Source organism: Rhinolophus hipposideros (genome assembly GCF_964194185.1).
Source record: "Rhinolophus hipposideros genome assembly, chromosome: 6".
Lineage (NCBI taxonomy): Eukaryota > Metazoa > Chordata > Mammalia > Chiroptera > Rhinolophidae > Rhinolophus > Rhinolophus hipposideros.
This window is the reverse complement of record NC_138052.1, coordinates 884416-907954: the sequence shown is the minus strand read 5'-3', so window position 1 is coordinate 907954 and position 23539 is coordinate 884416. Positions and strand designations below refer to the sequence as shown.

The 23539-nt window shown below is 39.0% G+C and overlaps 1 protein-coding gene across 8 annotated transcripts in view; it reads left to right on the top strand.

Annotated features, from left to right (window-relative positions):
* The window catches only part of SAP130 (Sin3A associated protein 130), an 87712-nt gene that overhangs the window by 16581 nt on the left and 47592 nt on the right, over positions 1-23539 (top strand). For all 8 annotated transcript variants that reach the window (XM_081051677.1, XM_081051681.1, XM_081051679.1 and 5 more), the window contains exons 8-12: positions 7350-7497; positions 7665-7755; positions 7968-8072; positions 20341-20482; positions 22860-22981. In XM_081051677.1, coding sequence (XP_080907803.1) covers positions 7350-7497; positions 7665-7755; positions 7968-8072; positions 20341-20482; positions 22860-22981 — 608 coding nt within the window. The remainder of the gene's footprint in view (positions 1-7349; positions 7498-7664; positions 7756-7967; positions 8073-20340; positions 20483-22859; positions 22982-23539) is intronic.

The following is a 23539-nucleotide window of genomic DNA, read 5'->3' as shown; positions in this document are numbered from 1 at the left end:
CTCCCTTTGAATTCTGGAGAGAGAAAATTTAAATAGACTAATTTCCATAGAAGAAATAGAAAAAAAATTCAGAGTATTCTCCCAGAGAAGCACCAGGCCCAGACTATTTCACTGAATTCTACTACAATCCCAATGACCAGATAAAACAGTAATAATTAAATTGATTTGGGGGCTGCCAGTTAGCTCAGTTAGCTAGAGCACAGTACTCTTAACAAGGTTGCCGGTTTGATCCCCTCATGGGTCACTGTGAGCTGCGCCCTCCACAACTAGATTGAAACAAGTACTTGACTTGGAGCTGATGGGTCCTGGAAAAACACACTTAAATAAAATTGTTGACAGATAGATAGATAGATTAGATAGATTCAAGGCATAGAAAAAGAAGGAAAGTTCAAAAAAACAATTTAAGGGGTAAGTCTTACTCCTTCTGTTAAGTAGATTCAGTCCTGTCTGCAGTTCTTTGATTTTTTTTTTATTTGTTCATTATTTGATGGAATGAAATTTATTCTCTGTTACTTTCTTCAAGAAGGGTTTATAGAACGAATATTTTTTTTCACATGCTTAAAATCGTTTCCCAGATGTCCTTATACTTAAGCAGTAGTTTGGCTGATAGTTTTTTTGGTTTCTGTGTTCTTCCCATGAGCACTTCATAGGTATTTTCCTCTGCCTTCTAGGGTTGGATAATACTGTACAGAAAAGGCTGAGGTTAGCCTGGTGGTTTTTTTTTTTTTAAGTCCCTTTAAAGGACCTTGATATTTTTTCCTGATTGCCTAAGATTCTTGATCATTGAATTTCAGCAGCTTCACTAGGATTTGTGTTGTAGTGACCATTATGTGTCGTTTTGTCTGTAACATGGTGTGTCTTGTTAACGTGCAGCATAAAACCATATTTGTAAAAACTTTTCTTGAATTGTATCTTTGTATGTTCATTCTGTTGCATTCAATTATGTATTTGTTGGATATTTTTGCATGACTTCCTTCTCTAATCCTTTTTAACTCTTCTTTTCCCCTTCAGATTCTGCTTACTTTCTCCCAATCTGTGTTTCTTAAACTGCATTTTTAACATTGTCTTCCTTGTTCTGCATTTAATTTTGCCTTCATTCCTGAAACAGCTGAATGCTTTTCGTCTGTCTCTCTCGAGCTCTGTTTGTGCATTTAGTTTGTCTCCATTGTTTTGTCATCACTTCCAGTGAACGTTTGCATCTTTGTGTTTTCATTTCATGGAAGCAGTTTTTTCATTAAGTTTTTATTTCATGGCACAATTTTCATGTGCTTCATGAAAGCATTTCTAGTGAACTTCTCTGTTTCTGTCTACCTTTTTTCTTGTAGCATCTTTGAATAGATCCTGTGCTGGTTCCTTTCTGAGTGCTCATCTCTGAATGAATTGAATTTATTCTGGATCAGCTATTTATAATTGGTTCTTGTAGGCTGGGCTGTGTACTGCATTAGGGGAAATTTTCCTGACTCACAGTCCTGTGCTTGAGCAGTTTGGGGCCATTATTTTTGTCCTGCTGGTGTAGACAGATTGCTCAAAGTGGCAGAGTTTCTCTATTCCCTGAATCTTACCAAACACAGTTTCCCGCATGGGACTTGATCTGCATTTGTATGATTCCTAGTCCTGCTTTGCCACTTCAGTCTTAGAACCGGTCTGGGTCGGCTTCACTGCCAGCTCCCACTGCTGTAGCAAGATGTTGGTCTCCTATGTCAGTGTGCTCCTCACTTTGGGAAATTATACTTTGCTGGATTTTTACCCCTTAAATTATAGCTGCAGAAATCCTTTCTCCATTGGTTCATGTGTCCCTTGGTTATTGCTACCTCTGACAGTTCTGCTACCTATTCTGTGGGTTGAGGTTTCAGGTGTCTCCTAGTTTTGCCAGAGATGGAGACTGCATTCTTATTTTCAGTTTTCCTTATTACTGCTCTCCGAAAGGAGGAGAAAATATCAAACTGGCAGTCCCTACCTGCAATAATTCTTGTCCTCAGCTCCAGAAAAGGCAATACAAGGACCCAGCTAAACACTAGGTGATCACTGTCCACTTGTAAATTAACCCCTTAATTTCCGTATATGTCCAGTTTCTAAATTGGATCTGTATCCCTAGAGTTACCTTTGAGGCAATTAACAAAAATCTGATCATTGGGAGAAACAGTGTAGTGATTAGGAGAGCATATTTGGGGGCACTTTCCAGCTGGCGGGACTTGATCATTTTGATGCTCGGGGTGGGGAGTGGAGTTGCCACTATAGACTCCAGGGTGTTTGACTTATTCAAAGTGATTTAATTAAAACACCTCTCTTTTTCTCCCAGTTGCCTCAAATTTGGCTACTGAGAACCCCTTTGAACTAGGTGTCCTTTTGATAACACCTGTTAAGTCTTTGAATACTTTCTTCTTTCTAGAACATGAGACTCAGGCTGTTTTTTACTTTCCCTGCTTCCCTTGTCTCGAAATCAGCCATATCACCACGGATTCCTGGTTCATGTTAGTGGAGAATAGTATTTAGCACCCAAGATCTGGGTGCTAGGGGTACACAATGCTTCTCGGATATCATTGCTTTTGGATTGTTTCTGTGGAAAGATGTGGTCAATGTAGTAAAGACAGTCATGTCGTCATACCAATATTTCTAAATGAAATTTAACAGTACAGGTTTTTTTCTTGCTTAGATTTTATCTTTGTGTATCTTTTATTTTACATCAAAAGCCTTGTTTCCTAAAGACATTAATATAACTACTTGGTTTTTTCCTCCATAATACATAAAAAAATAGTTTCAGAGTAACAGTTCATAGTCCAAAACCTACTTGTCATAAATTAATCCCTTATTTTCTGTAGGTTACTACTAACAATAAGACTACTGAGTAAAGTTTAAGATTACTTCACATTCTTCTTGTCCTCAGACTAGAGCTCACTAAGTAGAGTAGAAATGTGTTCAAAAGTCTCCTAAAGTGATTCTTTTCTCTGTGGGATATGTAGTAACATTTTCTTTTTCCTAATTTATATTCACATTTCGAAAATACAAACATATTAAGAAAAGTATACAATGAGGAGTGTCACTCTCATATCTGTCCCACAGATACCAATTTCCCATGTTCCTATCCCTCTGCTTTCTAAGGTAACCTGTTAATTTTTTGGTTGTCTTTCCAGTGTGTGTGTTTATTATAATTTAATATATACTAGTTATATATTTGTTTAAATTTGTTTTAAATTTTAGGATTTGCATTCAATTTAACTATTTTAAACATGGAAAATATTGATTAGGTTTAAAAGTCAAAGCTAATGTAAAGATGAACTCAGGAGTACCCCTGTCCCCTCCCAAGTCACCATCTGCTGTTGGGAGGCTCCATTTTATCATTCTCTGGTTTGCTCTCTCGGAGTTTCTTTCCATGAGAATAAATATACACACAGATAAACACACACATTTCCTTTTTTCCATTCCTTACAGAAAATACAGCATGCTATATTTACATACACTTGTTTCATACCTTGCATTTTTCTCATAACAGTATATTCTGTAGATGACTCCAAATTAGCCCATAGAGAATCTCATTCATTCTTTTAGGCTGCATTGTACCCCAGCTCATGAGGTACTGACGATTGTTTTGGCATATACAATTGAGTGTTTTTGATGGTATACCTTCAAGGTATATTTATGGGAATAGGAGTGCTAGGTCAAAGAGTAAATGCCTCAATTTCCGCACCTAAAAAAATGGCAGTAATATTACCTACCTCAGAAATCATTATGAGGAGTAACTAAGTGATATATATAAAGCATTTAAAACATATCTGGTGTGTAATATACATAACATATATTAACACTTGTTTTTACCCCTACCTTCTTCTGCCTCCCCTTCCCCCCCTCCCACCACTCCAGTTCAAGCCGTTGTGTCTCAGTCTAGTGGTATAGGACACAGTTCCGTGGCCCATGCTGGTATTATGAGCCTTGCGCTCCTCCCCAGCTAGGTCGGCTGCTCATGTTGGTTGCCGGCCACTCACTCTGGCCACTGGCCACTCGCCACTCACAGTGGCCACCGGCCACTCATGGCAGCACACTGTAGTCCATGGCAGCACACAGCAGCCCGTGGCTGCTCACGCTGGCTGCTCGCCACTCACCCTGGCCACTGGCTGCTCCTGACAGCACACGGTAACCCACGGCAGCCCACCGCAACCTCCGGCTGCTCATGGCAGCCCAGCTCCAGGGAGAGCCGTTGTTCACAATCTTAACTGTAGAGGGCGCAGCTCAGTGGCCCACGTGGGAATCGCCCAGTGACCTGAGCCACTGGACTAGCCCAACACTTGTTATTTTCCATTAGAGTAAATGAAAATCAAAGATTACTATGTTCTGTGCTTTCAGAAACACTTAAAAACACATTAAATACTTAATATAAATATTATTTTGGGGGTTTATTTTTATATGATCTGGACCTCTTAAATTACGAACGTGTTTAAGTTTGAATTAAGGAAACCCTTTCCAGGTGATTCTATTGGCATTCTTTGTTACAAGGATCTTGAAAATTATTTCCATAATTAGGTTCAGTTACCCTAAAATTTGTCACTGTTTTAATTGTGTATACATATATCGCTCTGAATGTTTTATATTGTAAATGCCGGGGGTATGTGGCTTTCATGGCACTGTGCTTGGTGACGTACATCGTCAGTTCATAAAAATCCAATCTCCAATAGTAGGCTTCCTTCTCTTGTTTCATACCATGTTTCCCCGAAAATAAGACCTAGCCGGACAGTCAGCTTTAATGCGTCTTTTGAAGCAAAAATTTATGGAAGACCCGGTCTTATTTTATTATAAGACTGGGTATACTACAATATAATATAATGTAATGTAATATAATATAATATACTATATAAATAATACCGGGTCTCATATAATATAAGCTGATTGTCTGGCTAGGTCTTATTTTCGGGGAAACACAGTAGTTGCATCTGTGGCCAGGCTTTCAGCTATCCTTTGAACTTGAGTGATTTGCCATTTAGTTCTTTCTCCAGAGAGAAAACCATCCTTTATTCAGTTTATAAACTTTATTCACAGATGTTCCACCAGGTCTGATTTTAAAGCATTTTGAGAAAGGACCCTTGTGGTGAAATCACTTAACATCTCAATCATGTTTTCACCCTTCCAGCCCAACTTACCAAGTTTTCTTCTTCCTACTTTATATTTACGTAGTTCTTAAATACGAAAGCATAAAAAGGTACACAATAAGGAGTATCACTCTCTCCTTTTCCTCCACCCATGAGATTCCTATGTTCCTTTCCCTTTGCCTTTCTAAGGTAACCTGTTAATAGCTATTTCGGGGAATCCTTCCAGTATTTCTTAAATACAGTTAATTTCAAATGCAATTCTTTTATTTATTTATTTATTATTGGGGAAGGGGAACAGGACTTGATTGGGGAACAGTGTGTACTTCCAGGACTTTTTTCCAAGTCAAGTTGTTGTCCTTTCAATCTTAGTTGTAGAGGGCGCAGCTCAGCTCCAGGTCCAGTTGCCATTGCTAGTTGCAGGGGGCGCAGCCCACCATCCTTTGCGGGAGTCGAACCGGCAACCTTGTGGTTGAGAGGACGCGCTCCAACCAACTGAGCCATCCAGGAGCTCAGTGGCCGCTCAGCTCAAGGGTGCTGTGTTTAATCTTAGTTGCACGTGCCGGAGCCCACCATCCCTTGCGGGACTCGAGGACTTGAACTGGCATCCTTGTGGTTGAGAGCCCACTGGCCCATGTGGGAATCGAACTGGCAGCCTTCGGAGTTAGGAGCAGGGAGCTCCAACCGCCTGAGCCACCGGGCTGGCCCTCAAATGCAATTCTTACTTTTATCCTTTTTACACAAAAGATTGTTTAATGCATATATTCCTCTACTTTTTTTTTCCTATAACAACATATATTGTAAGCTTTTCATTTCAGTACCTGGAGAGTTTCTTCTTTCTTTTAGTAGCAAAGATGATTTAAGGTGATTCACTGTGTAAATGGATTTGAGGTTGTATCTAGCACTTTACTATCACAAATAATATTGCAGTGAATAACCTTATATGTAGGTTATTAGTCATGTGTGCAAGAATATCTGTATTATGAATTCCCAAAAGTGATCAGCGGGTATGTATGATTATTTTGATGCCTCCTGTCTGTCTAATTGCGTTCCTTGGGCTTGATACCGTTTTACACTCCTTCCCAAATGTTTAAAAGTGCCTGTTTCCTTACAGCTTGAACAACAGAGTAGGCTGTCTTTTTTTGGATTTTTGCCAATCTGATAGGTGAATAATATCTCAGTGTATTTTAACTTCTGTTTCTCTTCATTTGAGTGAGCGTGAGCATCTTTTCTTTGTTAAGGGGCCGTATGTGTTTTCTTTTAGTAAACTATTCTTATTCTTTGCCTGTTTTTTATTGGGTTGTTATTTTTCTCATTGATTTGTAGGAGCTCTTAATATATATTCAGAAGATTACACTTTTACCTATGAGTCTTTTGACTTTGTTCATAGTGTGTTTTGCTATGTAGGAAGTTTACTTAATTCAGAGTCAAATTTATTGATCTTTCATATTAATAGATTGGGGACTTTGAAAGCTTTTGATAGAAAGCTCTCTCCTACTCCAAGGTTATTTAAAAATTCTATATCTTCTCGCCATGTATTTTTTTATTTTCCATTAAGTCCTTGATCATTTTTATATTTGTCCTGGTGTACTGTATGGATCGAAATTTATTTTTTCCAAATAGCTATACAATCTTCCCAGCATAATTTATTAAATAGTTTCCCCCCAAACCCCAACATGAGATGCCAACTTTGTTGCACTGTCAGGGGTTCTTGCTATTGTTGCAGTTCAGTAGCTTGTTGCCAGTTGAATTAACAGGCTATCTGTGTTGATATCCCTTTCAATCATTAGGCAACCATAACTAACTTTTTATCATTTGGTGAGAAATGATATAAAATTGCAGTGGGGGCAGGTCAGTACTTCAAGGGTCCTAAGTTAAGCTGCTGTTAATCGAGGTTGTCTGTAATCTTCCCTCAGAACAGTGAGAACCTTGGTGTCTATCTTCAGCTTTGTCCACAGAATGAAGAGTGTTCATTACAGTACTGCTTACTCTGGATTCGCATAGAACACTGATTAACTCTTTGGAGGGTAATGAGAATGATAAGGATTTGTTTATTTAGTTCATGGTACATATTGACACCTCTTAACATGAGGCTCATGGCAGTTTTGGGAGAGAAACTCAATGGGCCATTGCTTCATTGGTTCAACTGTGGACTTCTCAAACCTGTGAAAAAATACGACTGTGTAGTCTAGCACTAGATAGTAAACGGCCTTGACTGCCTGCATTGCGTCTGGAGACATCTTATAAATCATAATGTCCTTTCTGGCTTTTCAGTCGGCCGACTTTGTCTATCCAGCATCCTCCGTCTGCAGCAATTAGTATTCAGCGTCCTGCCCAGGCCCGGGATGTAACGACGCGAATCACACTGCCATCGCACCCTGCGTTGGGGACGCCAAAACAGCAGCTTCATACCATGGCTCAGGTAAAACCAGAGGGGAACACCTGTATATTCTGTGGGGTAAAACCAGAACTGTGCCAATGTGCCGAGTACCTGCAACACTGAAGGCAATGATTGCTTTTAACCCGGTTTGAGTGGGAAATGGTCTTGTTTATAATTCTGTACTGTGGAATTCCTCCTCGCCTCTACAGAAAACTATCTTCAGTACTGGCACTCCAGTGGCTGCAGCAACAGTAGCACCTATTTTGGCAACCAACACCATTTCTTCAGCAACTACAGCTGGTAAGTCAGCAGCCCTGTCCTTGCTTCTTGCCAAGGAAGAATGGAACGTAAGTGGTGAGTTAATTTTTTATTTCTCAGCTTCAGTCAGAGAAAAAGAATAGGCTAGGAAAAGTCTCTTAACTTTTCCCAAGAGCTTTTCTTAGGTTTTTAAGAATCTATGATGTATGCAGAGAGGCCATTGTTGAAAATTTTCCTTTTTTCTTCCCTTTCAGGATCTGTGTCACACACACAAGCTCCCACGAGTACAATTGTTACCATGACAATGCCCTCACATTCATCCCATGCTACCGCTGTGACCACCTCAAACATCCCAGTCGGTAAGTGTTGTGCAGCCTTCAGGCGGAATCGTAAAAGGAATTTTTCAGCCCCTCTGATCAGCTTTTCATACAGATGGCTAGCAGTGATTTTTTTTTTAATTGTTTATTTTCAAAGCAACACTGAATGTAACTTTTAAAAATATTTGTCATGTAGATTTGACATTGATGGTAGGGGAAAGAGAAGATAGTAATCTTTGAGAGCTCAAAGTAAACTTTATTTTAACTCTACTTTTCACTTCCTCATTTATCAAACTTTATCTCTTTTATGTGTACCTTTTAAAGAAATAAATTTACTGACATAGATAAGAACAACAGGAAAAGCAAGAAAGAAGCAAAGATCTGGATTGGAGAGATCTTGTACACTCATAGATTGTTCAGGAAAAATCTCTAGGTGATGAAACAATGGGAAGAATGCTAAACCTCGAGATTACTCTGGGTTTTCGTTTTCGTCTGAGTGCTGCCTGAGGATACTTCATGATCATCCTAAAATGTTTTCTAGGCTTTGTCTCCCTTTTAAATGTGTGTATACTTTGACTATAAAAAATCTTTAAAAAGTTTCTGACAGTCCAATTCAGTCATCATGAGCAGGGACTGGCACACATTTTCCTTTGGGCCATATAGTAAATGGATGTGTAGGCCTCCTTTCTGTGCGGCAACTACTCACTGGCAGATAGTACAGAAACAAGTGGGTGTGGCTATGTGTCGGGAATACTTGATGGACACAGAAATTTGAATTCCATCTAATTTTTATGTATCGCGAAATACTTTGATTTCTCTTCCCCCCTCCCAACCATTTAAAAGTGTGCACCTATGCCTCACAGGCCTGAGAAACAGGCATAGGCAGGATTTGTTCACCGTTGCCATTGCCTATCCTAGGGGCTGATACATCATTGTCACAATTCCCAAAGCAGAGATGGGACCTATGAGTCAGAACATTGCTCTCTTTAATGTATAAGCCACAGGTTTCAGTGTCCAGAGTTCCCTTTGCCTTGGTTCTGTAATGATGAACATGTCATCATCCTGTTCTCCACTCCCAAAGATCTGGATGGCTGCCATATTTTTTAACATACTCTACTCTTAGAAGTAAGACTGCTTTTTGTGAGATGATACTCAACATACTGAACCGTCAGAATCTGGTGATCAGACACAGAAGTGTGGCTTCCGTATCTCTGTGTTCCAGCCGTGCGGTGGTCGCTCCCTACTTCCTTCTTTAAAGAGCAAGGCAGGCTGCAGCTTCACAGCCCTCAGCAAACTTTGAGGACACTTGTCCAGAATAATGATTTGACCCAGGACACCCTTACTCCTCGTCTAGGTACCTGGGCCATGCCAGCCCTTAAATTGGTCCTAAGCCCTACAGAAGACTTCTAGCAGAGAAAACACTTGCTGGGTCTTTCTCATCTGACTGCTCACTGCCACTAGTCACCAAACTTCTCTCAGATTTGTCTGAATTTAATTTCACTTACACAGAAAGAAGTTTCTTACATATATGTATGGGTTTCACAGTAATGCACTTTGTTGAAAAAGATCGTTTGTTTTTCCATATAGTCATTTGAAACCGATTTCTGGCTATACATGACAATGTCATCACTGTTCCCCAGTAAAGTCCTGTTCCCCTTCCCCAATAAAAAAAATAAATCTTAAAACCACAATGAGATACCACCTCACTCTTGTCAGAATGGCTATCATGGATAAATAAAAAACCAACAAGTGTTGGTGAGGATGTGGATAAAAGGGAACCTTCGTGCACTGTTGGTGGGATTGCAGATTGGGGCAATCTGTGGAAAACTGTGTGGAGGTTCCACAAAAAATGAAAAATAGAAGTATCTTATGACCCAGTGTATAATTTCCTGTTTAGATTTTTGCAGTTGAGAATCCCACGAGGGAATCTGCAGCTGTAATGTAAACTCAGACCAGTAAAGAGGGGGCAGTGTATCCCATAGGGGTCCCCTGATTTCATCTTGAACCCTTTCTGAAAAATTATTTTGGGATTGGTTCTTGTTAATGTCACTGTATTTTCCACTGACTTCCACTGTGGAAGTTAATATCTTCATTCATTTGGCTAAAACTACCAACTTTTTACTTGTCCTGAGTTACTGTATTACTCTATTCTGTATCTCCCCAGCTTATTTATCTTTGAATTTTAACCATTTACCAAATTCTAGGTATGAAAATTATTTGACAGAAGTGTCCAAACAAATTTAACATCTGCCACTTAATGTGATTCACGTAAGGTCCATCACATTTATGCCTAGTTTTTATTTTTGTCTTTTATGGTAACCCAAATACTTCTTTGTTACATCATAATGTTGAGAAGGGAAACCTGAGCACAGATTTTCAAGTTCAGGAATAGGAGATAAAATTACTTAAGTGGCTATTTCCAAGTGACACTTGATTTCTCCAGATGAGATTAAATATTGAAGTCAGCCATTGTTGCTGATAAGATCTTGTTGGATGAGAGGGAAAAATCTGATAAACAATGACCATAGAGTTTTCACATCGAATGAACACTTATATCCAATAGAATACCATCCTTATTTTCCTTTTTTTAAATTAGTTCTTGGTGTACAAAACAACATGATGATTAGACATTTACACGCTCACAAAGTGCTAACCCCAACAAGTCTACTGCCCCTCTGACACTACGTAGCTATTATAATATCACTGACTATATTCCCTATGGTGTACTTTATATCCCATGACTATATATGTATTTATTTTTAATGATAGTTGACGTTCAGTATTTTATATTAGCTTCAGGTATATAACACAGTGGGTAGGCATTTTTATAATTTGTGAAGTGATCCCCTTCAATAGGTAGTACCCATCTGACAGGATACATGGTTTTTACATTATTGACTATATTCCCCATATTGTATTTCGCATCCCTGGGGCTATTTTGTAACGACCACTTTGTACTTCCTAATCCCTTCATGTTTATCATATACGCCCCTCCCATCTAGCAGCCATCTAGTTGTTCTCTGCATTTGAGTATTTGTTTTATTTGTTCTTTGTTCTTTAGATTCCACATATAAGTGAAATCATATGGTATTTGTCTTGCTCAGTCTGATTTATTTCACTTAGCATAATGTCCTCTAGGTCCATCCATGTTGCTGCAGATACGATTTCATTCTTTTTTATAGCGCAGAAAGACTCCATTGTATAAATGTACCACAGTTTGTTTATCTAATCATCTATCAGTGGGCATTTCTGTTGCTTCCATATCTTGGCTATCGTGAATAGCATGGCAGTAATCATACGGGTGCACATATTTTTTCAAATTAGTGTTTTGGATTTTTTGGATAAATACCCAGGAGTGAAGTTATACACTGGGTCATAAGACAGTTCTATTTTTTGTGGAACCTCCACACTGTTTTCCGTAGATTGCCCCAATCTGCAATCCCACCAACAGTGCACGAAGGTTCCCTTTTATCCACATCCTCACCAACACTTGTTGTTTTTTTATTTATCAATGATAGCCATTCTGACAAGAGTGAGGTGGTATCTCATTGTGGTTTTAAGATTTCTTTTTTTTTTTCTTTATTGGGGAAGAGGAACAGGACTTTATTGGGGAACAGTGTACTTCCGGGACTTTTCCAAGTCAAGTTATTGTCCTTTCAATCTTAGTTGTGGAGAGCGCAACTCAGCCCCAGGTCCAGTTACTGTTGTTTTTAGTTGCAGGGGGTGCAGGCCACCATCCCTTGCGGTAATTGAACCGGTAACCTAGTGGTTGACAGTATGTGCTACAACCAACTGAGCCATCTGGGAGCTCAGTGGCAGCTCAGCACAAGGTGCCGTGTTCAATCTTAGTTGTGGGGGAGGGGGTGGAACCCACCATCCCTTGTGGGAGTTGAACCGGCAACCTTGTGGTTGAGAGGACGTGCTACAACCAACTGAGCCATCCCGGAGCTCAGTGGCAGCTCAGCTTAAGGTTCCAGGTTCAATCTTATTTTAATATAAGACCGGGTCTTATGTTATGTACGACCCGGTCTTATATTAATTTTTGCTCCAGAAGACGCATTAGAGCTGATGGTCTGGCTGGGTCTTATTTTCAGGGAAACACGGTAGAATTTGATATCAGGTAGCATGATACTCCAGCTTTTCTTTTCTTTTCTCAGGCTTGCAGTCACTATTCAGGGTCTTTTATGATTCCATATAAATTTTAGGATTATTTGTTATAGTTCTGTGAAAAATGCCATTGGTACTTTGACAGGGATTGCACTGAATCTATATATTGCTTTGGGTAGTATGGACGATTTAACTATATTCTTCCTGTCCGTCAGCATGGTATGTGTTTCCATTTCTTTGTATCTTCTTTAATTTCTCTCTTAAATGTCTTATATTTTCTGAATACAAGTCTTTTACTTCCTTGGTTAAATTTATTCATGACCATTTTTTTTATACAATTGTAAATGGGATTGTCTTCTTAATTTCTCTTTCTGATAGTTTGTTATTGTGGTATAAAAATGCAACTGATTTCTGAATATTAATTTTGTATCCTACTTCACTAAATTATCAGTTCTTACAGGTTTTGGTGGAACCTTTAGGATCCTCTATATGTATAGTGTGTTATCTGCAAATAATAAGTTTTACTTCCTCATTTCCTATTTGGATGCCTTTTGTTTCTTTTTCTTGTCTGATTGCTAGGACTTTCAGTATTATGTTGAATAAAAGTGGTGAAAGAGTATATCCTTTTCTTGTTCCTGATCTTAAAGAGTATGCTTTCAGCTTTTTTCCGTTGAGTGTGATATTAGCTGTGGGTTTGTCTTCTATGGCCTCTATTGTGTTTCCCTCTATTTCCATTTTACTAAGAGTTATTATCATGAATGGATGCTGGATTTTCTCAAATACTGTTTCTGCATCTATTGACATGACCATACGATTTTTAGTTTTTATTTTGCCAATGTAGCGTATCACGCTAATTGATTTGTGGATATTGAACCAACCTTGCATACCAGGAATGAATACCACTTAATCCTGGTGTGTGGTCTTTTTACTGTATTGCTGAATTCAGTTTGCTGATATTTTGTTGCAGATTTTGCAATTTCTGTTTATTGGGGATATCAGCCTATATTGTTTTCTTTTTTTGTAATGTCTGTCTAGTTTTGGAATCAGATAATGGCCTCATAAAGTTAGCTTGGGATCCTTCCCTCCTCTTGGATTTTTAAAAATTGTTTGAAGAGAATAGGAGTTAATTCTTTCTATGAATGTTTGGTAAAATTCACCTCTGAAGCTATCTGGTTCAGGACTTCTGTTTGCTGGGAGCTTATTGATTACTGGTTTGACTTCATTAGTTGTAATCAGTCTGTTCACATTTTCTGTTTCTTCTTGATTCAGCCTTAGAAGATTGTATGCTTCTAGGAATGTATCCATTTGTTCAAGATTGCCTAATTTCTTGGTATGTAGTTGCTCGTAGTATTTTCTTACGTTTTTTGTATTTCTGTGGTGTTAGTTGTCACGTCTCTTTCATTTCTAATTTTATTTATTTGGATCCTCTTTTTCTTGATGAATCTGGTTAAAGGTTTGACAGTTTTCAAAAAACCAGCTTTTGGTTTAATTGATCTTTTGTATTGTTTTTTTGGTCTCAATTTTGTTTATTTCCGGTCTCTGTTATTTCCTTTCTTGTACTCACTTTAGGCTTATTCTGCTGCTCTTTGTCTAGTTCCCGTAGGTATCAAAAAAGAACATTGATTTGAGATTTTTCTTTCCTTAGTTAGGCCTATAGTCCTGTGAATTTCCATCTTAGGACTGCTTTCATTGTGTCCCATAGATTTAGGGTTGTTGTGTTTTCATTTTTGTTTGTCTCAAGGTATCTTTTGATTTCTTCCTTGATCTCATTGTTGACCAATTCATTATTCAGTAGCATGTTGTTTATTCTTCATGTATATGTGCTTTTCAGTTTCTCTTCTTGTAATTTTTAGTTTCATACCACTGTGGTTGGAGAAGATTTCTGATTTGAATTCAGTCTTCATAAATTTATTTAGACTTGTTTTGTGTCCTAGCATATGGTCTGTCTTGGAAAATGTTCCATATGCACTTGAAAACAATGTATGAAGTTTGACAATTAAGCCACAAACCTGCCACCGTGCGCTTACATTGGCAGCACTGTACAAACAGCTCAGTAAGGTTTCATAACCTTGGTGTATCTGTCTCACAGCTGTGTTCGTTTCAACATGTGACAATGTCTTGCTGAGTGGCATTCATTATTGCTTGTTTTTGTGTGCTTTTGTGAGATTGTCTGAGCTTGAATTTGAGAAATGAAAAATGTTAAAATTCCTCTTAAACTTGGCAAAAGTGGAAGTGAAATCACGTCACACTAAGTTTCTGGGGATAATACCATGAAGAAGACAACAGTGTACAAATGGATTAAACGTTTTTTAAAGGGGAGAGGATGCATCACTGATGAAGAGAGGTCAGGGTGGCCACTTTCAAGCAGAACTGATAAAAACATTGAAAAATTCATTGAATTGTATGTCAGAATTGTTGGCTAACTGTGAGAAGCATAGTATATCAAGTAAACATTGATAGAGAAGCAGTTAGGAAAATCTTAACTGAAAATCTTGGCATGAGAAAGGTGTGTGCAAAAATGCTCCCAGAGAAGCTCACCGATGAACAAAAGCGAAGAAGAGTTGAAGTTTGCCAAGTCCTTTTTGATATAGGCAAGATGACGTTTTGTACTGTGATATCACTGGTGATGTAACATAGGTGTGCCAATACGACCCTAAAACAAAGCAATACAGCACATAGTAGAAGTCAACCAATTCCCCATGACCAACAAAGTTCCATCAGTCCAAATCAAGAGTCAAAACGATGTTGCTAACCATTTTGAAGTCAGATTATTCATTATGAATTTGTACCAACTGGACAAACAGTTAACCAAGTTTACTATTTGGAAGTGATGAAAAGCCTGCATGAAAAAGACGAAAATGACCTGAACTTTTTGCCAACCATTCGTGGCTGTTGCATTGAATGCACCACAACAATGCATCAGCTCACACGGCACTGTCTGTGAGGCAGTTTTTTAGCCAGTAAACAAATAACTGTATTGAAACACCCTCCTTACTCACCTGATCTGGCCCCCAATGACTTCTTTCTTTACCCAAAGGTAAAGGAAATATGGAAAGGAAGACATTTTGATGACATTCAGGACACCAAGGGTAATGTGACGACAGCTCTGATGGTCATTCCAGAAAGAGAGTTCCAGAATTGCTTTCAAGGGTGGAATAGGCACTGGCGTCGGTTCATAGCTTCCTAAGGGGAGTACTTCAGAGGTGACCGTAGTGATATTCAGCAATGAGATATGTAGCGCTTTTTCTAGAATGAGTTCGCAAACTTAATTGTCAGTCATATATTCTGTTGCTTTGGGGTGAAATACTCTAAAAGTACCTATTAAATCCATCTGGTCTAGTGTGTCATTTAAGGCCGTTATTTCTGTGTTGATTTTCTGTCTGGAGGATCTATCTATTGTCAGTGGGGTGTTCAAGTCCCCTACTATGATGGTGTTACCATGTTTCCCCAAAAATAAGACCTAGCCAGACCATCAGCTCTAATGTGTCTTTTGGAGCAAAAATTAATATAAGACCTGGTATTATATTAATTATATTACATTACATTAACATTATATGAGACCCAGTCTTATATTGTAGTAAAATAAGACTGGGTCTTATATTAATTTTTTCTCCAGCATTAGAGCTGATGGTCCAGCTAGATCGTATTTTCAGGAAAACACGGTACTCTTGATCTCTGCCTTTATGTCGGTAAATATTTGTTACATATATTTAAGTGCTCCTATGGTGGGTGTCTAGACGTTTACTAGAGTTATGTCCTCTTGTTGGATTGATCCCTTTGTCATTACGTAATGTCCTTCCTTGTCTCTTATTATAGTCTTTGTTTTAAAGTTTATTTTGTGTGATGAAGTATTGCTATCTCAGCTTTTTTTCTCATTTCTATTTGCATGAAATATCTTTTTCCATCCCTTTACCTTTCAGTCTGTTGAGTCTTGCTCTGAGTTGGGTCTCTTGAAGACAGCATATGCTTGGGTCTTGTTTAATTATTCATTCAGCTACTCTATGTCTTTTGATTGGAATGTTTAATCCATTTACATTTTAAAGTAATTATTAATAGGTATATAGTTAGTGTCATTTTATTATTCATATTTTTGATCTTATTTTGTTTGTTCTTCCCCTTGTTCTTTAATGGAGTCCTTTTCACATTTCTTGTAATACTGGTTTGGTGGTAATGAATTCCTTTAGCTTTTTTTTGTCTGGGAAGCTCTTTATCTGTCCTTCAATTTTAAATGATAGCCTTGCTGGGTACAGTAGTCTTGGTTGTAGGCCCTTGTTTTTCATCACTTTTGAATATTTCCTGACACTTCCTTCTGTCCTGCAAAGTTTCTGTTGAGAAATCAGCTGATAGTCTTATGGGAGCTCCCTTGTAAGTAATTAGTTGTCTTTCTCTTGCTGTTTTTAGGATTCTCTTTGTCTTTAATGTTTGCCATTTTAATTACGATGTTTCTTGTTGTGGGCCTGTTTGGTTTCACCTTGTTTCAGACTCTCTGAACTTCCTGGGCTTACTTGTCTGTTTCCCTCACCAGGTTGTGGAAGTTTTCAGTCATTATTTCTTCAAATAGGTTTTCAATCCCTTGGGCCCTCTCTTCTCCTTCTGGTACTTCTGTGATGTGAATGCTGTTATGCTTGATGTTGTCCCAAAGGTCCCTTATACTGTCTTTGGCTGTTGTTGTGTTTTTTATTCATTTTTCTTTTTATTGTTCCAGTTGGGTAGTTTATTCTACTTGTCTTCTAAATCTCTGATTCAATCCTCTGCTTTATATAATCTGTTGATTTCGTCTCATGTATCTTCATTTCAGGTATTGTAGTTTTTATTTCTGACTGGTTCTTTTTTATGATTTCTTTGTCCTTCTTTATGCTTGTTATCTCCTTGTTGAAGTTCTCACTAATTTCCTCGAACAACCAGTGTTTTAAACTATCTCTTGTAGGTTGGTTGCCTCCAGTTTGTTTAGTTCTGTTTCTGGAGTTTTCTTCTGGTCTTTCATTTGGGACATATGTCTTTGTTTCCTCATTCTGGCTGCCACTCTGTGTTTGCTCCTATGTATTAGGTACTTGTGCTATGTCTCTCAGTCTTTGCCCGGTGGCCTTATGTAGTATGTGTCCTGTGTGTTCCAATGGCGCGGTTTCCCTGTTTTCCTGTGCGAATGTTCTGGGAGTGTCCCTTGTGTATGTTCTCCTGTTGAGCCTTGATTGCTTTTGGTGCATCAGTGGGTGGAATTGTCTCCCAGACTGACTAACTGTGAGGACTGGCTGTGCCCACAGTGTATGAGCTGTTGTGAGTGGGTTGGTCCCTCAGAGAGGGATTCACCCCTGTGAGTTCTTGTGCCTGTTAAGACCACACTTTGGGTGTGTTTCTTGTGGGGCTAACCAGGTAGTGCTCTGGTATGGTCTGAAGCTGGTCTCGGTGTGTTGTTTCTGGTGTCTCTTGGGAGGGGTTCCCATGTAGACCTATTTCAGCCTTGCCTCTTGCCTGCCTGCAGCTATCTGGTAGGAGCTACGCAGCTATATGTGGTTGGCTGCTGCCTGTGCTGGACCTGGGAGCATGTGAGGCCAACCACATATAGCTGTGTAGCTCCTACCAGATAGCCACAGGCTGGTAATAGGCAAGGCTGAAATATGCCTACGTGGCCACCCCACATTGTGAACCAAGGCCAGCTACCACCAATTGGGCCTGTGGCAGCTTAGCGAAAGGCCCAGGGGCCCCTAGGCTTGTTGCCACCTGCCTGTATGTCTCTGGTTTTGGAAAAGCCTCTTTAGATGTGCTAGCCAGGCTGATTGACCTTAAATTGAGAGTGTCCCCTGTAATGCAGTACTAGGTGGGCAGTGTTGGGTTCCAGGAAGTTACAGGGTGTGGGCAGTGGTTTTTACAAAATTAATGCAGTTTCGGTTCTTGCATTAGTGCTGAGCTCGTGAACATTTTGCAAAGTGCCCTAGCCTGCCATCCCTTGCCTCAGGCCTACAGTCCCCAAGAGCAGCCCAAGAGAGGCTGCAGGGTGCATTGTGGCACACTGCCCATCACCAAAATTTTCCCTGGAAACCAGGGGCTGTCTGCTGCTGTAGAAGACTTCGGCAGCATGTGGGGCAGGGCCAACCGTCTAGGAGCCTGAGTGTCCCTGGCAATACCCTTACAGCTGGGCGGGGTGGGCACCCAAGGTGTCACCAAGGTGGTATGCACACACAGATTTTACCAGACCAATGTGGTCTCAGATTTGGCTGCTTCGGGGAGGGTTCAACATAGAAAAGATGGAGCCCTCCTCTATGCTACACATGAGGCAGGCTCCTCATAAGGACAATGGCTTGTCCCTCCAGTCCTCACCCTGTGGCCACAAAACTCAGTCCTTCTCTAGATGTGTCCAGTGCCTCTCGCGTGGCTACCCCTCCGCCGGAAACCAGGTGAATGCTTGCAAGTGAGTGAGTCTGTGTGCAGGCCCTTTATGAGGGTGTCTGGGTTTCCAGTCGCCTTCTGTCTCCCTGGGATGGGCAGACAGTGTCCTCGCTGTTCTCACTGTCAGGTGTTGTGGGAACTCCTCCTCCTGGCCCAGGACCCAATGGCTGGGGAGCCCGGGGGGTGGGGAGGGCTGGCGTCCCTTCCCCCCCCCGCCAGGGGCTTACCCACTACCTGTGGGTGTGGGGTCAGCCCATTTTCCGTCTCAGCCTCTCCTACCAGTCTTGATGTGCGCTTTTTCTTTAGATCCTTAATTATAGGGATTCTGTTCAGGTAGACTTCAGATGATTCCCGAGGTTGATTATTCTGTAATTTAGTTGTAATTTTGGTGTGATCCTGGGAGGCAGCAGGCATAGCGTTTACTTAATCTGCTATTTTATACCTTCTCCCCATTCCTTCCTTTCTCCATATTTTGTCCCATATGACAGTGGTCTTAGAATTAGAAAAAGCAAAATCAGACAGTCACAGGATTCAGAAACGGATTATCTTGGGTGTTAGCATTGTGGCCAACTTGGGATTTCTGCTTTACATTTTTTCTTAGGTTTTATTTATTTTAAATAATTGAGAATATGGCTTTTTTAATTTGAAAAAGTAAAGATACAAATTTGATACAAACTCTTGGGTACGTGTGTGGTTACCAACCACTGGTTAGTTGCCCTGCCAAATGACAGCTGCGTTCCTATTAGAAGTATTATTTTGTCCTGCCTTTAATGGGCACAGTGAAAAAATAAGGCATAATTGCTTTTAACTCAACACTCACTACTGATGGAAAACGTGTCATGCCAGCTTCCTTCTGCATTAGCCAATAGATGCCATCATCAGTGGTCACATTGGGCATCTCAGCTATCATCCTGCAGAAACTTCTCCGGCTGCCTCCCTCAGGAAATAGCCAGGCATCGTGGTGGGTTTGTGCTGCTTGCTTACGGTTGGTGTTTCATGTGCTGCACTTTGGGTAACGTGGTGGCATCTTCCCAGTCTCTAGTGGTTATTTGCCTATCACTGGAGTAACTTGGGTCTTTGTATGGATGGAAGCTGTCTCTCTGTATTTCTGAGATCACACTTTTCTTTCTAAATTCCCAGTCAAAGAGTTAACTGACAGGTCTGTAAGAACTATAAAGTACAGTCCAGTTCAGCTCTACCTTCTGAACAAAATTTGATGGCAAATATTAGAGGAAAGCAAACTTTGAGCCTCATGGTAAATTTGAAAATTCCGTGGTCATTTTGATTTTGCTATGAAGTATTGTATAAAATCAGGACATTCAAAATTAAGTCATTACTTAGAGAAGGCCTCATAGATGTGGAACTGAGACTTGGAAATTAAAAGGATCTACTAATTACTAATTAGTTACATGTTACTAATTAGTTATGGACCCAACTAATTATGGAATAGAATCTAAGGTCTTTGTCATTTCTGTATTCACATTTTTGTTGATTTTTTCTTTTTTTAAATAAAATGTTTTCTTTTAAAAAAAGAGTCTCAAAGAAACTAGGTCATGGGAATAGTGGTCGGTTGCTGATAGTTTTGTTAAAGTATTAATTTTAACCCTGCTTTGACAAATAACAGTGTGAAACTATTAGTGGATCATTGGATTGCAGTAATTCAGTTGAACCTTATCTTTTATTTTTTATTTCGATTAAAACTAAAAATCCAGACTTCTTATTACTATTTACATTGGTAGGATTATTGCTGGCCAAGAATGATTTGGCATGCCAATAAAAGCACATGAGTGGTGATGTAAGTGGGTTCTGCTTTTTGTAGCTAAGGTGGTGCCTCAGCAGATCACGCACACTTCTCCTCGGATCCAGCCTGACTACCCCGCGGAGAGGAGTAGCCTCATTCCCATTTCAGGACATCGGGCCTCTCCAAATCCTGTGGCCATGGAAACCCGCAGTGACAACAGGTAGGAGGGAATATGCCAGTTACATTGCTCCATGATGTCATTAATCGTTTTGAATTTTCACTAAAACAAAATGCCCCACAAATATGGCATATATTTACTTATTTTCAAATTGCTCCCTGAAAATAATATATTGTGTTATTTCTCTTTTAATTTTGTGAAAATGTCTATATTCAGCCATTCTTCTTTTAATGGATGTTCTCCTAGTACCATTTTTTGTTTTGTGTGCTTCTGTTTATTTTGAGAGTAACAGTTGCAGCATCGCTACCCTACCCCAAAGTACTTCCATTTTCATCTCCAAAGAACAGATATTCTGTTAAGCGCACTACAGTTATCCCTGAAACGATTTTTTAGCTTTCCATTCTCTTTCATACATTGACATTTTTTAAGAGTATAGGTAGACCAATTGTTTTTATAGAATATTTTTCAATTTGGGCTTGTCAGATTGTTTTCTCATAAATTCAGGTTGTGTATTTTTGGAGCGAATACCATCTAGGTGATAACGTCCTTCTCACTGCTATTACATCAGAGAGCTCCTGCTTCCCCTCTGTCCCATTGTTAATTATGTCAACATTAATGACTTAGTGAAGGTGATGTTTGCCAGATTCTTCTATAAAGGGTTATTTTTTCTTTGTAAACAAGTGGTCTGTGTGGAAATATCCTGTCCCCCATTAAGCTTTCAATACTGTTAGTGCGTATTGATTATTCTTGGCTGAACCAATGGTTGCAATATAATGTTTGCAAAGTAGTGACTTTTTCTAAACTGTAATTTCTTCTGTATCAGTTGGCATTCTGATATAACGAAATTTATCTGTCCCCACTTATTTATTTTGTTGTGTATTTTATTTTTTAGAATTGGCACAGGCTCATGGATTTGGTTTTATTCATTATTGTAATAAATCCATTATTGTCTTTTATTTTGATGCTCCAATTGTCTTTGGGCTGGTCCTTGGGAACCCCTTCAGATAAGTTCCCGTGGTTTTGCCATGTCTTGGTCATTCTGGACCTTTCTACCACAACAAGATTCTCCAGGCTCCTCCTAAACTTTGTCTGAGCTTTGGAATCTGCCATTTCTCCAAGGAGTCTTGGTTCCTTTTCATTATTTAGAAAGCAAGATGTAGGCGTTGGCTTTGTTCATTGTTACTGGATTGTCAATTCTTTTAGGTCCTTTCAGCAGGCAGAGGTAGGGAGCATGTAACATTTTATAAACTCTTTAGAATGTACTTATTCCTCAAGTTCAGTCCCATTAGCTCCCCCATTTCATGCTTGTATCTCCCTTCTCCCAGAGTGAAAACCTGGTAGATGCACATAAAGTAAGTTCAGAATTTGGTCATTTTTAAATGATCTTGTTTAATTATTATGGTGATGGGAATGCTTACAGGTTTTAATATGTTGATTGTGTGTCCATCTTTCTGAACATGACTATTAGCTCTAAAAGTTTGTAGATTCTTTTGGATTTCCTGTGTAGATGTTTATTTCATCTACAAATAAGGACAGCTTTTTGAGGGTTGAGGGAGTTTTTTCATTTCTGCTTTGTATACCTGTGTTTATCTTGTTGTTGGCGAGAGCTTCCAATATGATGCTGAATACAGGAGAGATAGTGAGCGTCTTTGTCTTATTCCTGATCTAAGTGGGAATTCTTCGGAAATTTCATGATATATTTGGGGGTAATAATCCTGTTTTCTTAGGTATTCACGTCATGAGTAAGTGTTGAGAGCTGTTAAATATTTTTTATTTATCTTTTGCAAAGTTTCAAATTTTTTTTAGTTGTTTAATATCTAAACCATTAACAGAAATTCTGATATTGAATTATTTTTATCTTTTTATAATAAACCTTATTTTATCAAGATGTGTTTAATGTTATATATAGTACTTGATTCAATTTTATCTAGGGATTTTTGTGTCAATACAGAGAGATATGTTTATAATTTTTTTCATACACTTCCTGTCCAGTTTTGGTATCAAGGCTATGTTAAGCTCAAAAAACAAATTAGATTACTTTTCTTGTTTTTCTGGCCTCTGACTCAGCTTGTATAAGCTTGGGATTATCTGTTTGATAAAATTTGCCAGTAAAAATAATCAGAGCTTAGAGTCTTTCAAGTGGAATTGAGCAGAGAAGACATTGCTGAGGATTTTTTGAATCAGTTTTAGTAATTATTATCCCATATATATTTTACATTTAATGATACAGTATTTATAGTATTCATTTATTTTAAAATATTAGTCTGTATATCTGTATCTTTTCATCTAATTGGGACACAATTTGGGAAATGTTAGTATGGCAGTTAAGAGTCTGAAGAGAATCTGGGGGATAGGATCATTTGAAGATAAAGAAGAAAATAGACAATTTTGGTTCAAATTATCTGTATTCTATCTATAGACCATCTGTTCCAGTTCAGTTCCAGTACTTTTTGCCAACGTACCCACCTTCTGCATACCCACTGGCTGCTCATACGTACACCCCAATCACCAGCTCTGTGTCCACCATCCGACAGTATCCAGGTATGAGCCCCCCTGTTAAGATGACTTTTAGAATTTTAATTTTTGTAAGCAATGAGATAAAAACTGATCAGTGAATATTCCTAGTATGGATTTAATTATTGCAGCTTCTATTTTCAAATTCACATAAAGCTAAAATCTGAAGCTTTACGGTTTTAAATCACCATCTCATTGTTCATACAAAGGTTATTATTAGTGACATTAGCATGATTTTATCCCACCGTGAGGATAATTATGTTAACTTTTTATTATGCCTTAAAATTGTAATATAGTTAAAATGAGTAAAGCTGTACTCTCACAGGGCTCCTATTTTGTGAGCTTTGTGTTGTTTTTCATGTTAATCCACTTATGCTGAACACTCACCATTCTTGTAAATAGTATTCTTTTTGAAAATCCAGGAAGAATGATCCTTAAGCCTCAGCATTTGTGTCATACTTTCCTGTGGAACCCTCAGCTCACTGTAGGCATGAGAAAGACAGATTGTTCAGCTAGTGGACACTGCCCTCCACTCTGTGCCAGTTAGGGCTGCAGCCCAGGCCACGTGTCGCTATTGAGGACTGA